Genomic DNA, 14,933 nt, shown 5'->3' with positions numbered 1-14,933 from the left:
TTATTTTGATTTCCCCCCTCGCTCCCCTCCCGGTACCCTAAAAGTACCCTGGCCATACTGACGTCTGGCACAGCCGAGTCTGAAGGCCCCCAGGCAGGGCTCGTGTTTCGTGAAAAATATGCTGAAACCCTTCCTAGAAGAATCTTGAAAGGGGGAGAGAAAACCGCAGATGCCAGCATGGTAGCAGTGGCTGTGGTGGGTTTTTCCTTCTCTGTCTCCCAATGTGCTTTGTTTGTGTGATATTTGCTATAACTTTTTTTCCTATTGAAAGCTGAAATCTGCCTTTCATGGTAAGAGAACGAAGCCCGTTGCTGTCAGAGGAACCTGGGCCCCCAGCTTGCCCACCAGCCTGCAAAGCTGGCTCCAGATGGTTTTGTCTTCGCTGCAGCCCCAGCAGGGTCACACCTTCCCCCCACACCTTCACTTCTTGTCAGTTTTACTTTTAGAGTCTACCTGAATCTATTGATCACCTTATCTGGTTATTGTTTTCCCTCCTGGTTTTTTGAAAAACAAACATGCCCAGACACAAACTGAAAACTTCTATTTGGCTTCGCATTTATAGTTCTGGAATGAATTCATAGCATCTGCAAGAGGTGTGATGCCTTCTTTGAAAGCATGCTTCCCTGAATAAGCTGTTACCCTCGGCACTCGGGCTACTTCATTCCACGGTACACTTATGTAGTATTTTTATGTACTGGTGTGTTACCCATGTATGCTGCGTGGCTGGAGAGTGACGAGCTCTCTCTCTCTCTTTTTTTTTTTTTTTTTTTTTTTAAATCAAGCACATCTAAAAAAGAGGGAACCTTCAGAGTAGACTCCTTACAACCAAAATACTTGTTTTGGGCATGCCGCCTTTCCCATAAACTGTCTGGAAACTTCTGTGGGGATTGTCTTCAGAACCAGGTTTCTATTTTTCCACTAGATCAGCTCATTGTTTTATGGTTAGACTAAATTTTAACTCAAACTAACCATTCCCACCTCCATACCCATGGGCTCTCGGCACATGGGTCTCCTACCCTTAGAGACACTGCCTTCTCTGCCAGGATCTCCTTCGGGATCAGGCAGGGTGGGCACCTTCTCATTTCTCCCCCTGTAGCACAATGTTATGCTCAACTCTTGTTGCGTGGAAAACTTAATGCTATTATTTCCATGATATCTTTATTTATAGTCTTAATCTGGCATCTCTGTTTCTATGTATTTCCATATTTGTGTCTAAAATGGATTACTTGTGAACTGTTTAACAATGTTGTTTCATTCTCAACGATGGGTGGGGGTTGCCGATGTCTCTTTGTATAAAATTGAGTCTGCGCTCTCCAATGAATTAGTGACAGTTACACCGCTGTAGCCTCCTGTGTCCACACACTCTGCAACCCCAGGTGGTGCAGGGCATCCCAGGAGCCAGGTTGCAGGCGGACATGAGGGGAAGTTCCCATGTCCGATAAAGGAAAACAAGTGCTTTGTGGGCGTATTGTTTTTATTTTTCAATTGAATATTTCATAGTGTAGGTTGTTTCTGAATCCACGTGTTTCAGGAAACTGCTCAAACATTAAAAACACTGAGCGACAAATTTGCATTTATCTTTTTTCCCCCCTAATGTATTTCTGTGGAGGAAGGATTAGTCCAGAAAGCATAAAAAGCTAAGCATTAAAACTAAAGCCCAGACAGACCTCAGTGACCAATAATCCTGTTGCGGGAGTCAGCTGCCCTGGTTCCCTCTGAAGAAGGCGCCCCCTTCACCCAGGAGCGGCGTGGGGCCTTCAGTGCCGTGCGTACGGACTGTGGCGGGAATAGGCTAGATCTCCAAGTGTCTGTGGGAAATGTGCTTGCTCCTGCCTTGGTTCCTCTTTGGATCTCAGCTCGAGTGTCTCCACGGGAGAGAGATGGGCTTTCCAAGGACCCGTGCCAGCAGAAGCACGATCGGGGCACTGGGTGCTTGTGGTATCTGTGTGTGCACTTGTGTGCACGTGTGTGAGAGTAGACAGGGCCATGTTTATTCTGTTTCCTTCTGGCCTTTTGATAAGATGCCCCAAACAGGATGTAAGTAACTTAAGTTCTAGCGGTGAATTCTTATGACTCTTCACCTGGGGGAGCAGGGTGGCCCAGGAGTGCCCACTACTTTTGCTTTCTTGAAGCTAAAGCCCTACAGATGTCCCTGCATTGCTGGGTGCTACAGGTCCCAACCTCTCGGGGTACCCCTCGCTGGAGATGCTGTCTCTGGTTCCTTGGTGGGCTGTACACAGATGAATTATCGTATCTTTAATTTGTTCCCCCCCCCCCCCCCCCCGCATCCTCTGACTTCAGATAGGTTCTTAAAATACTCTCTGACTTGTCTTGAAGTAACCAAAGGAAAATGCTGGGCGTCACTCCAGACAGAGAGCATGGCATTGCCCGCGCTGTCGCATCTCGCTGCTGTGGCGTTCACCTGCGGAGTTAGAGATGTGGGCTCCAGAGTTGCAGTGGTCCCCCTTCCAGGTGTTCGAGGAGCACCTCTCTAGTAAGGAAGTTGATTTCAGCGTAGAAAAGCCCTCTTTCAGTGCAGAGATCGTTTCAGCTGAATAACCTGTCTGGCACAGGACCATAGAGAGGCCGGCATGGGACAGTGCGTGCGATTCAGTGTGGCGGGCCCAGGAAGCGCAGAGTGGGGCTTAGTTCTAACGAGTCTCTCTGATGACTGTTCACTGTCAGATCTGGGGGAATTGATGGTTCCGAGGTCCCTTTTGAAATTCTCCTGAGTCAGTGTGTGATGCATATGTTCCCAAAGTGAGCCATGTGTTCAGTTCTTCATCGCCCGAATACTCGGAAGACAGTTGGGTGCCGGGCAAGCGGCCGGTTTGTGCCTTGGGGCTCTGGTGTCAAGGTTCTGAGCGATGTTTACTCTCCCTAACACACCTGCCAGTGTCACTCCGAGATGGAATCTTTGCTTCTGGAAAAGAGGCTTTGCACGTCTGCCCAGTTGAAGACAGAACTAATTGAAGATGCCGAGCAAATGGAAATATTCAATTGTCAGCACCGACAAGGATTGCAGTGCCTGGTGGGGGCCGGGCCACCGCAAGGACAGCTGGAGCTGGGGGAGAGATTGTGCAGCGTTGCCAGCAACCCTGGGCCCTTCACTAGAGAAGGTGGTGGCTTCCGGGGTGGAGACTAGGCAGGAGCTGATCTTCCAGTAGTGGGGAGAAGAGATAGTTTGGGAAAATGCTAGCAGTGTGGAGAAAGAAAATATAGACTAAAATAGGTGTCCTGGTGGTCCCTCCAACACTTCCTGCCAGCTGTGGGCCCAGCCCTCTGGTGCTCTGTCCCACTGACCTTTAGCTCCTGTACCAGGGATCTCCCTGCCCTTCCTGGACTTGGCACAGCCTTCCTCGGAGACATCCGTGTGGCTAGGCCCTCCTGCTCTCAGGGCTCTCGTGGGCATCCCCACTCCTGTTCCCACCCCATGGAAACTATCATACTCAGGGCCAGCTTGCTGTTCCCAGCTGGGTGGGTGGTAGCCTTTGGCTGTGTCAATGATTGAAGAAGCCAGGAGCAAGGAGAAAGTTTTTAAAGCAGAGTCTAGAAGGCTCCAGCATTTATCCCCTTCACGCCTTCCTCCCAGTGTCTGAATCCCCTCTACAAAATCCCCGATGCCCCCTCTGTCCATGGCCATCAGTTACAGCACCCGAGGTACCCCAGAGAGGCAAAAATCAGAGAATATAGTAAGTAAATTTACAGCTGAATGAGGTACAAAGGGGAAGACATTTCTGAGGAATGTACAGTTTCTCATTCACCTGCAAGAAGTTAAAAAAAAATTTTTTAAGCCCACTACAGACAACGGCTGCAGCCCAGATCAGCCCAGAACAAGACGCTTGAGCCAAACAGAACCGAACCAGACACTTTGCCTCTTGAGTAACGGTCAGAACCCGTGGGACAGAAGCCGTAACCTGCGCCTGGTCTCCTGTTGCCTTTGCCCTAGTCTTCAAGTTCTAGAACTTCAGACCCTTTTGTGTTCTCAGCCCACGTGGTTCCTTCCTGTTTGCTCCCAGGCAGCTGCTGGAAAAATTCCCATCCGCTGGGTATTGTGGTTAGGGAAATTGAGAGTGCCGGTTAACAGAGGTGTGGTTGGGTGACAGCGTCTTGGCTGAGAGGAGAGGGGTGGACCCTAAAGTGGTCCAGGAAAGGGCCCGAGGGGTCGTGTTCACTGGGAGCCCAGATTTGGAAAAGTAGGCAATGAAATGCAGAGCCCTGTGCGGAAGCACATGGGACATTAGAACTAGGAACTCAGAAGACAGCGAAGTTAAAGCATTTCTTGTTGCCCGAAGGAGACAGAAGTTGGAAGCCTCTGCTTGGAGAGGGTCGATGAGCTTTCTTTTATTTCTCAAGCAGGGAAGCAGCGGTGGCTGTGATGGACTCATAGAGTTGGAGTCCCTGGGAGGACCCCCAGCTCAGCCATCCTGACGCCCCAGTAGATGAGGCGTCTGAGACGTAGAGCGAAGGCAGCCCTTGGCACCTGACTCCCAGCCCAGGGTGCACTTTGAGCCGTGTATTTATCTTCTAGAACTTTTCCTCAAGTCCCGTTCTGCATGAAACAGAGTTAGGGGTAATAAATGGGCAGTTGACACAAGCGAGAAGGCTGCGATGGTGGAGCTGACGGGGATGGATGCGTTCCTGATTCGCAGAGCCGATTGTGACCCCGCCGCTCAGGCCAGCCCATCCCTCATTCAGAGTTCGCCAGGCACTGTTTCTAAGCCAAGAAAGTCTCCGAAGATGAATGGACGGGAGCCACGTAAGACCTGAAATGCATGTGTAGATCATTCCTTTTCCCCCCCGAGCTCGATGTAGATTGTATTTTGTTGCAACAAACAACTGCTAGTTTCAACTGGTTTAATAGTTCATTTTAACCCGCCTCATCTCTTCCGAGTAGCAGGAATCTGGAGTTTTCCTTCACGTCAGTTTCCGGGAGGAGAAGGGCCGCTCTTCTTTATCTCACTCCGGCTCTGGGCAGAAATCACAGCTTGGAGCCGGTCTCTGGGTGAGGCTTTTATTCCCTAATTCCTGTCAGTCTTGGAGATTGTCCGGCCACCGGGCTCAGCGGCCTCCCCGATCGGTGCGGCGGGTTAGAGACCTTGGTGGGTTGTAACAGCAGCCAGTGTACAACTCCTGCTCCGGTGGTCTCAGGGCCGCAAACGGAGGTATCCTCTCTCAGCCTACGCCTAGGGGTTTTGCAAAAAAGGGAAAGACCAAAAAAATGGTGTCAACAACAAAGTGGACTTCGTACCTGTCTGTTTACTTTTGGTGTATGCTTTTCGAGATCGTTTGGTTCGAAGAATTGCTCTTCCTGACATAGCACTTGAATGTGGAAGCTCAGTAAAGAGTTTCTCGACCTCGGCGCTCTTTCTTCACAGCTTTGGTATTTCTTTGTTGGGGGGGGGGGGTGTCAGGCTGTAGACTCTGGAACATTGAGCAGCACCCCCGGGCTCTACCCACCAGATGCCAGTAGCACCCTCTCTCCCCCACCCACTCATGGCAGTCAAAAGTGTCTCCAGACATTGCTGTGCCCTTTGAGGGAAGGGGTACAAAATTGTCCCCAATTGAGAGCCACCAGCTCTCATTACAGAGTGTGCATAAAACCCATGGACACAGGCAATAGTGTGGGGAGGCCTGGGGAGGGGTGGATACAGGGTGGAGAGGATCAGTGGGGGGGAAGGGGAGGCATCTGTAATACTTGCAACAATAAAGATGATTTTTTTAAAAAAGAAGATAAAAAAATAAATCATACACATCTACTCAAAAATCCCCAGGAAATGTACCCCTCTTATCCCCTTGGCCCTAAAAGTTATCCAAGTTGTATGAGGGGGGCAGGGAGAAATAGAGAAACATATATGGAAAATTAAATAATTTTTAAGAAAAAAAATGATTGTTGGCCGTAATTCTCGGGCTTTCGGGAAATGTTTTGTTCCCATTTTGTTAGGTCAGTCAGCTCAGAGGTGCTACGGACGGTGCCCACGTTTTTACGGCAGTGAGGATTGAGCTGAGCCGGGGGGTTCCAGCCATCCTTCGAGGTCTGCGTTTGTTAAAACAGATGGTCTCTGCAGTCACTTCCCTCTGGTGCCAGATCCCAGAGGAAGGGAGTGAACACAGGCAGAAGCCATACGGGAAACCCACGGAATACTCAGCTGGGTGGGCTGCTCCGACGTGGAGCCAGCTGATGCCTGGAATGACAGGCTTTCCAGGGATAAAAGGATATTCGAACAGCCTCACTAGGAGCGTTAGCTCCTCCAAAGGTGCTGGAGCAGATGCCCATGTGGTAGATACTCCTTGGAGTCCAGGGTTCTGGCAGCCACAAGCCAGAAAGGGTGGAGGAAGTCAGGGGACATTACTAAGGGCAGAGCCAGGAACTGTGTGGAATGAGATAAAAAAACTAACCTGGCCCCTCCACGGCTGCAGCCACCCACCGCCAGTTTATTTCATTTTGGGAGGTGTTGACCCACCACCATTTTAAAAGAAGTAAACTCAGACCCCAAATGAAAGTCAACATATTATATAGTCTCAGACCCAGGACCTGAACCCAAGAATCCTCAAGCCTTGCCTCGTGTTTTTCCCGTCAAACCCTCAGAGGGAAAGCCTGCTCCTGTGCTCAGAAGGAACCATCTCCGTGGAGAAATGAAGAGCAATATTGTTTTAAATCCACAAAGCTGACCCAGTGGTTTTAGGACCTTTCTGGCTGTTTCTCTCACCGGAGCATAGTATAATCGTGTGTGTACCTCCAAGAGAAGAGGGTTTGAAAAGGTCTGTGAGACGTGACCGTCTTCCAGCCTCGTACTGCAGGGAAGGGGCAATGTGATAAGACAATGCATCAAAGACGAATTTTCATTAAAGATGAAAATTGAAATGGGCCGCTGGGGACTGGCCCAGGGGAGAAGGAACGTGTTACTGAAGGAGGAATTGTTTTAAAACGGGATTTGAGATTGGCTGCATTTTGAGGATGGGCATCACCGTGTGAAGCGTCGTGACAGAAGGAATGCTTGGTGGTGACGACTTGGGTTCCTGTATGAGGACGCTGAATTACAGCCTGTTGGGAGACACCTTTTCTACTCCACAAATTGAGAGATTTGTGCTGCTTGCTTCTCCTGCACCCCTCTGCCTCACCCCAGTTCCCCAGAGATGCAACATGAAGGATACTCCTCGATCCTAAAAAGAGTTCCTTGCCAAAATATCTTTCTGTTTACTTATGCTGATAAACTGGAGTGAACCATTTGGGGGGGGGGAGCCTCTCTTTTAAGGGAAAATCACAAACTTGAACAGGCTTTTCTCAAAAGAAGATACACAAATGACCACTAAGCACACGAAACGATGCTCGACATTGTTTGTCATTAGGGAAATATGAGTTAAAACTTACAATAAAATACCACTACACATCTGGTAGAATGGCTAAAATTTAAAAGGTTGACAATGTCAAGTGTTGACAAAAACTTGGAGCAACTGGAGCTCTCACAGATGGTACTACAGCCTCTTAGGAAAAGAGTCTTTCAATACCCTAGGACATGATTTTCAACCTTTTTTTATCTCATGGCACACGTAAACTAATTACTAAAATTCTGAAGCATACCAGAAACATATAATTTTTCCGAATTTGACAAAAATATAGGTATAATTTTTATTGATTCACCAAAAAATAATAATAATAATTACCAATCCTTTTTCTCCAAAGTGACTTTTTAAAAAATCAGGTGCCTGTATTTGTATATAAGGATTGCTGGTACCAAGAATTAACCAATCAGACACAGCCGTATTATGTGATGTGACCAATAAGATGCAACTCTATTATAGGACCTTTTTATTTATGGTTCAAGACAAGGCATTCACACCAGATGGCTTCTGTCGTGTTAGCTGTTATCATTTTTTTTATTTGACAATCTAGGGGAAAGAGGTCAGTGGCCCTGACTAAATAGTCAGGTATTGCCTGTTTTAAAAATTCTGTGACACACCAGTTGAAAATCACTGCCCTAGAAAGTTAAACATTCACTCACCAGCACTTACGCAAGGGAAATGAAAATGTGTGTTCATGAACAATTGGTACAAAAGTTCATAGCAGATTTTTAATAAAAATCCAAAACTAGAAGCAATACAGATGTCCATCTACAGGTGGATGGATCAACAAATTGTAGCAAATCCGTACAGTGGGATACCACTCAATAATAGCAGTAACAAGGCCTGAGCCACTGGTACCAGCACTAGGGCAGGGATGGCTGCAAAGTGGCTCAAGGGAACTTCAGGGTGATGAAAATCTGTATTTTTGTTGTGCTCTGTATCTTGATTCTGGTTGTGGTAGCGCTGGGGTAAAATTTGTCAACTCAGCAAGCTATATGTCAAGAATGGCGCTCACTGTATCCCTGGGGGAGGGCTGTGGCATGTGTGCACACTTGTGTGAACACAATAAGTATGTTTTCTCAGACCAGTTGCAGTTCTCATGTTTGCCAATCTGCCTGCCAAGATATTGGGGTGGAAGGAGCAGGCATCCATGCCTTGCCCTCCATTCCATTCTGCCCATAGGGTTTTGTATTCAAGCTTATGCTGCCCCCAGAAACGAACCCATTCAGAGTGGAGGGTGGAGCTGTAGGAATGGATTATGAATGAGCTCATGAGAAGACTGGGCGTCGCACCTATCCCCAAATGCCTGGAGACCAGCAGGAGTGCCTAGGTAGGGTCAGGATTTTTGTCTGTGGAGGCCAAAGCTGTGGCAAATCTGGATGGAAGGAAGGATTGGGGGACTTGTCCTAAGGCATCATTTTTGCTTAGCTCGTGTGTTCATTTGGCTTGGGTGGGGTCGTGAGTAGATGTTATGTGGGTCTAATACTCCTCAAGATGCCCCTTAGGTTCTAGAAATTTCACGTGAGTGTTACTCATATTTTCATTTAAGGTCTGTTTCTCTTCCTTCTCATTTATTTCATTATGCCTTTTACACTTTCCTCCTGAGGTCCAATGTGTTTTTGAAGAATATACCAGTACTTTCTTTAATTTTCTGGCAAAATAAATAGGATAAGACTCCTGACTTCTTACCTGTATTTCCTCTTGTTCCGCCCCCATCGAACCTGCTGGTGGTTCAGGAAGACTCTGGGTAAGAGTCACCTGCGGAGGCGGGGACCGTAGGGCCTGACCATGGGTTGCCGGCACTTGTATTCTCAAGGGCGGCAAAGAGCCTTACTTGCTGGGAAAAAAACAGCTGCATTTTCTCTGCCCTGAGATAGGATAGGGCCCTTTCCAAAAAAGAGGGCGTAAAAAGGGGAAGGTGTCAGCCCTCATGGCATCTCCTGGGAGTTGCTTGCTCCCCGAGGCTTGCGAGGTGCCTGCAATACCCCAAAACTACAAATTCTGCGTCTTGGCAACATGGGAAATGGAGAGGGCAGGGGCAGCAGGAACCCTGGAGCAGTGAATGGAACTGTAAGTTTTTCAGTTCATCCTTCAACTAATATATATTTTAATATCAGTGGGGAGCAAGGACTGTTTTAGGAATTTCACCCCAGGAGTTGCCCAACAAGTTAATTTACCTATTTCTCATGCAGTGTACCTACTGAAATAAACTTTCCGTCCGTTGTGGAGTGTAAGTAACGGGCCTCCAGCAGGCAAAATAGAAAAGGGCTTGCAGAGGAAAGCTCCTTTAGTTGTTTTGTTTGGATTTTTTTTGAGACACTGTCTTCTGGGACCAGCGTCGTCTATATTATTAATCACTTGTGTCCCATTAAACTGCACGTCTAAAATATGAAAAGTGTACTTTTTAAACAGTAAGAAAAGTCATTTTCTAGCGTAATACCCAAAATAAAGTGCCATGGAGCCATTAGTAGTAAATTGAATTTTTTGGTGTGTAATTTGTACAAAAAGTGACAAGTGCAATCCCCGTCCCCCACCGTTCGTCGTCGGCTTTGGCGGGCCGGACGCAGAGGTAGTGATCTGCGAGGACAGGCATTTTGATGTCGGCTTCTGTTGCACACTTCATTTATTTGGACAGGGCACAGGCGGCAGCTTCTGTCACGCGGCATCACGCACTATTAGCGAATCTCGCCCCAGGGCAGCTGGGACGCTGGGCTGGGGCAGATGTTCTTTTCAGCCTATTCAGTGACCATTCTTGGGGGTTGTTTACTGTTGCCATGGCAACTTTCATTTCCATAGCAGCAGTGCTGCTGTTTCTCAGAGGAAAATGAATTTAGTTATAAAAGGATAATATTTTTCTCTGTCTCTGTATAACCTGCCATCTGTCGACCAGTGGATCAGTAAGGATTCAGAAACCTATTACGAATTACAGCAACGAAGTGATGAGTGGTTTGGTGTTTTTTGTTGGTTTTTTTTTGGTCCCATATTAGAAAAGCAATAATAGATGTGGGAGCAAACATTGTGCCCTCCACATCATAAGTGTAATTTTTTATATATGTTTTAAGTGTGTGTGTTTTTAATGCCTTCACCACCTCCACCACTGCTGCGCACACACAGTCTCCTAAACTACAATCTACATTCTGCTGACAAATGGAAATGACCAGACGTCTTGTTTGTGTCTCACTAGATGCGGGTGTATTTAATGCTTTCTCTGCTTGGTGCCCTGAGCTTCCCCAGTTCATGAAAGATTCCTGTGGCTGAACTTGCTATTGTCACCCCGCTCTCCTACGCCTGCACCCCAGGGGAACAAGCTGTGGGGGTGCACAGATCAGCGAGGTATCAGGAACATACAGTGCAAATTAGGAAACTCTCGAAATGAGAAGAGACCATGCTTTGTTTTAAAAACATATGAACCTGCCCTTTAAATCTCATTATAGAATACCTTTCTCCCTCTCAAATCCAAGTGGGCAGAAAGTCACCTTGGGGATAGCTCATCAAGTTTCTGGATTTTTTTTTTTCTCTGTTGCATTCATAAACTAACGTGCAGGGGGAAAAAAACCACACACACACACCGGCCCCGTTGTAAATAATGTTATTTATTGGTTGATTTTTCCAGATCCTGACATTGATGCTGCCAGTGCCATGATGCTTTTGAATACTCCCCCTGAGATACAAGCAGGTTGTGAGTAGATATTTCTATAGCCTTCAGCGCCCTAGTTTGTGAACTTAACCTTCTCATTTATATACCAGGCCATAGGAAGAACTAATGCTCAAGTAGAACCTCCCTTGTAGAATCACTCTAAAGCTACCTGGGTGCGTGATTACATGCATATGCATATAAATGTGCGGCCATGCATATGTATGAGTGAATGCTTAGGTGTGCTTCCAAGATGATGAAGTTCTAATATCATTTCAGGGCTTAAGACTTAGAGGAAGGGACACAGACGCTGTAATGAGTCCCAGTGAAGAGACCTTCTCTGCTCCTGTAGGAATTGCTCCTGTGAGTTTGTAGTTTCTGTTAGAAGATGCTACGTGGGGCCAGCTTAGCAGTCCTGGAGCTGAGCAGTGCCCATTTTTAGAAATTTCTTTCCCTTTTGGGATCTTGTTAATAGCAGGCTACCATTGTATAGATGGAGAGGAGAGGGTAGTCTGGCTAAGGTGGGTGTTGTGCAAGAGCTTGGACTAGCCTTGAAATGGGCCCCCACGGTGCCCCAGGGTCATCCCCACCAGCCTCCCAGGCTGCCCTAGAGAGGAGGGCAGGGCTGATTTAGCTAAGCAGAGCTCCTGTCTTCACCTTCTGTTTGCCGTTGAGCTATGTCAAGCTATGTCAAGCTTGAGACAACTCTTTTCCTTTTTCGAACTTCTTTTCTATCCACCCCCTAATGTTTTTTTCCCCATGTCCGGAGCTGGTCTACCATGGTTTTAGAAAGATCTTTCTTACCAAGTGATGAAAAATGACCTTAAATGGAAATACCTGTCCCTCTTCCTCCTGACTTGAGATTACTCTGCCCACGTTCCACCCCCAGCCAGAACCCTGTCGAGCGGACGGACAGCCAGGTCGTCCGCCAGGTCTACTCAGCTTGTAGGCAGGACACTGCTCCACTGCAGCCTCCTGTTGAGGAAACACGCAGGCGTGGAGGTGACGACATGAAGCGCAGGCCCCACCGGGACACCAGGGACTGGTGCCCACCCGGCTCGTTCTTATGGCCGGGCCCTCATCTCTTTCAGTGCTCCAGCTCTCGTGCAGGGCCTCCTGAGCAAGGGGAGTCCCCCACTTTTGGAGTCAGTAATGCTTCCCACAGAAAAGCATCCAGCCTCAGACTCACTGCAGGCTGTCTTTTGTTAATAGACCTGGAGTTCCAGGCCTGCCTTCCTAGCCCTGCACTTGCCTCCGCCTTCCAACAGCTTTAGGAAGTTTGACTCCATCCTTTCTTACTTCCTTTTTTTTAAAAAGACTTGAGACATATAGCCAGGCATTCTCAGGAGGGACCTGTCCTTCCACCAGGGGCTGCCCTTACCTGCTCCCAAAGGAATGGAATTCTCAGTCTCTCTTTGCTAAACTCAGATTATTAGCAGCGGAAATGTCAGGCTGCCCATACCTCTGAGAAGCAAACACCACTGCTCAGTAACTGGCAAAGTCCTGTAACTAGCAGTTAACCTGTAGTGTGGTTTTTAAATGACGTGTGAAGTTACAGAAGAATATTTTTAAAAATCAGACACCTCCGTTCTCAGGTGACATTGCAGGAAGAGTACAAACCATATTGCAATCAAGTTATAGTCTGAAATGATTTCTAAAATCAAGTCCCAGAATTCATCAGGGGGCACATACTGATTTCATCAGAGCCGTGTAAGATTCCGGTACCTTCCTTAGCATCCGGCCATTGTACACAGTAATCATCAGTTTAAAAGAATACTTTTGATGAACTGGAATAATGGAGTTAAGAGGGAAAGGCAAGGGGGTTGGCCATTAATGGATCCTCAGCAGCTTCCATAAAGTCCATATTATTGGATTCTTGACCACAGATAGAACAGGAGAAAGGTTTTCTTTGACTAGTTGACAAGTTAATGGCTTTTAATGTTCTTATGACTAAATGAACTCCCCGTCTCTCCCTAACTGTAACACTCAAACTGTTACACATGCTCAATGTCCATGTGTTGAAGGTGTAGACTCATTTTTAGAAGGCTTTCCTACCTCGCTCTTACCACCGTGAAAGTCCCAGCGCAGCCTTCAGGAGGGCCTCACAGCAAGATGGGGCTCCCGGGTCCTGGAAGGAAGGAGCCAGGATGCCCACAGAAGTCGTGGAAGGAGCAGCAGAGAAGTAAATTTAAAGACTGGGGAGAGGGCGGGGACACCACCTGTATATTCACCTTTCCCTCTGGCCCCAAGGCCCAGTAAAGTCCCCTAGAGGTCAAGGTAGAGCAGAGTCAGCAGGCTGTGAAGCCCCCAGAGACTGGAGCATTGAGTGCCTGCCCGCGCCCTCGGGAAGCCAGCCGGCTGCTGCCAGCCTCCTGACGACAGTCACGGGTGCCTGTGTCCCCACGCTCTGCTCTCAGCTCCTCTCTGCTTCCCTCTTCCTTTCCTCCCCTCATGTTCGGGTTACGCAGCATAATGTCCCTTACGCTGGGGGACCTTGCCTCCCCGAGGGAGAAGCTTCAGAGACATATAATGATGACGCCTCCATCCCCTGCCCGCCAGCTGTGCCCAAGGCCTAGAAAGGGGATCCCTCCAGTCCTTGGCAAGACGCTTCAAAGGCAGCAGCCACCCCACCCGCCGGCGGAGTGTGGGCCGCCTGCCCCGTGGGGTGTGTGCGTGCGTGTCCCCCGCAGATGTGCGCGTGCATCCCCCAGCCTCGGGCCCTGCCGCTGCCCACGTTGGGGAGGGTGGGCCCGTCTGCACAGCGCCGGCCTGCGGTCTCCCCCTGGCAGCGGGGGCCCGGCCGCTGTCGCCTCGTTTTCGCCGCCGAGGCTGTCCGATGCTGCTGTTTGAACGGGCCACCAGCCTGGTCTCTGCCGCTGCTGCTCCCAGCTTAAGAGGCTGGCACGGATGGCTCGAGTGGCTTTTCCTTTCTCACTGCACGTCGGGTCACCAGACAGCAGCCGCTCCATCTCTCCCTCCCGTCCTGCCCTTGCTCGGCATCTACAAAGCCAGCTCGGGGCTGGCGGACCGGCCACCGTCTGGGGTCTGAGCTGAGGGGTCAGACGAAGGAAGTGACTCAGGAAGCTGCTGAGAACCGCAGCCAGCCAAGCCCCGTGCCCTTCGGGGAGCGCCGCCCCGTGGGCCTCGGCCTCGGCACGGCCGGTGCGGCACTGACAGCGGTGTGCGCCCAGGAAGGCCTCAGGCTCCTGAGTTTCCCGCCCAGCGCCCGTGGCGGCGGCATCTTTTTCAGACCTTGCGGGTCCGCGGCCCGGGGCGCATTCTGCGAGGAGTGCCGCGGTGTCTCCGGCGCGCGATGGGACGCTCCTTCAGGAAAATCAGGGCAGGGCATTGCTGCATCGTCATCTCTTCCCCTTTGGGTCATGCTTCTAGTCAGGTCCATCTGCCTTCCCCCCGCCCCCACCCCAAGTGGTCGTGTGGACTCATTTCAGCTTCTACAGTCCGCTAAGCACCGGCTTGGCCCCCCCTTTGACAAGCCCCGTGAGTCATCTTTAACCCCAGTTGGGGGCTGTTCTGAAGCCAGGAGAAGTCAGATCACCATTACTCATCTTCAAAGGCTTATATAATCCCTGGCTGGAATGTTCCCAGAGAGGAATTCAGGATAATAAACACAGCCGCCCGGAACTGGGGAAGGTATCGGCCACACCAGACATCGGGAAGAGGGACAACCAGGAAGCCAGCCCCCCCCCCCCCCCCATGCAGGCGCTTCCCCAGCATCCCTCCAAGTGAGCAGGTGGAGAGGCCGCTTTCGGAAGAGGGAGGGTTGTCATCACCTGGCTGCTCAGCTTATGGCCTCGGGTAGCTTAGCCAGGGCTGCCCTCCAAAGGCAGAGTAGGGGCCCGGAGGTTAATTTTAGAAGCTGTGAAAACCAAGGAAGCTAAGCATGGGGGGGGAGCTGGGATGGGGAAGTTGCAGGGGGCAGTGTGGAGGGAAGTGT

General features: G+C 49.4%; 1 protein-coding gene across 7 annotated transcripts in view; it reads left to right on the top strand.

Annotated features, from left to right (window-relative positions):
* Positions 1-14,933, top strand: part of FOXN3 (forkhead box N3) — a 320,301-nt gene that overhangs the window by 280,525 nt on the left and 24,843 nt on the right. For 5 of the 7 annotated variants that reach the window (XM_081154994.1, XM_081154992.1, XM_081154993.1 and 2 more), the window contains one exon: positions 10,958-11,023. The exons of 1 other annotated variant lie outside the window; for it this stretch is intronic. In XM_081154994.1, coding sequence (XP_081011120.1) covers positions 10,958-11,023 — 66 coding nt within the window. The remainder of the gene's footprint in view (positions 1-10,957; positions 11,024-14,933) is intronic. One more of the 7 variants, XM_081154997.1, reaches the window with a different exon arrangement.

The sequence above is a fragment of the Miniopterus schreibersii genome (genome assembly GCF_964146895.1).
Source record: "Miniopterus schreibersii genome assembly, chromosome: 1".
NCBI lineage: Eukaryota > Metazoa > Chordata > Mammalia > Chiroptera > Miniopteridae > Miniopterus > Miniopterus schreibersii.
This window is presented reverse-complemented; position numbering and strand designations above follow the sequence as displayed.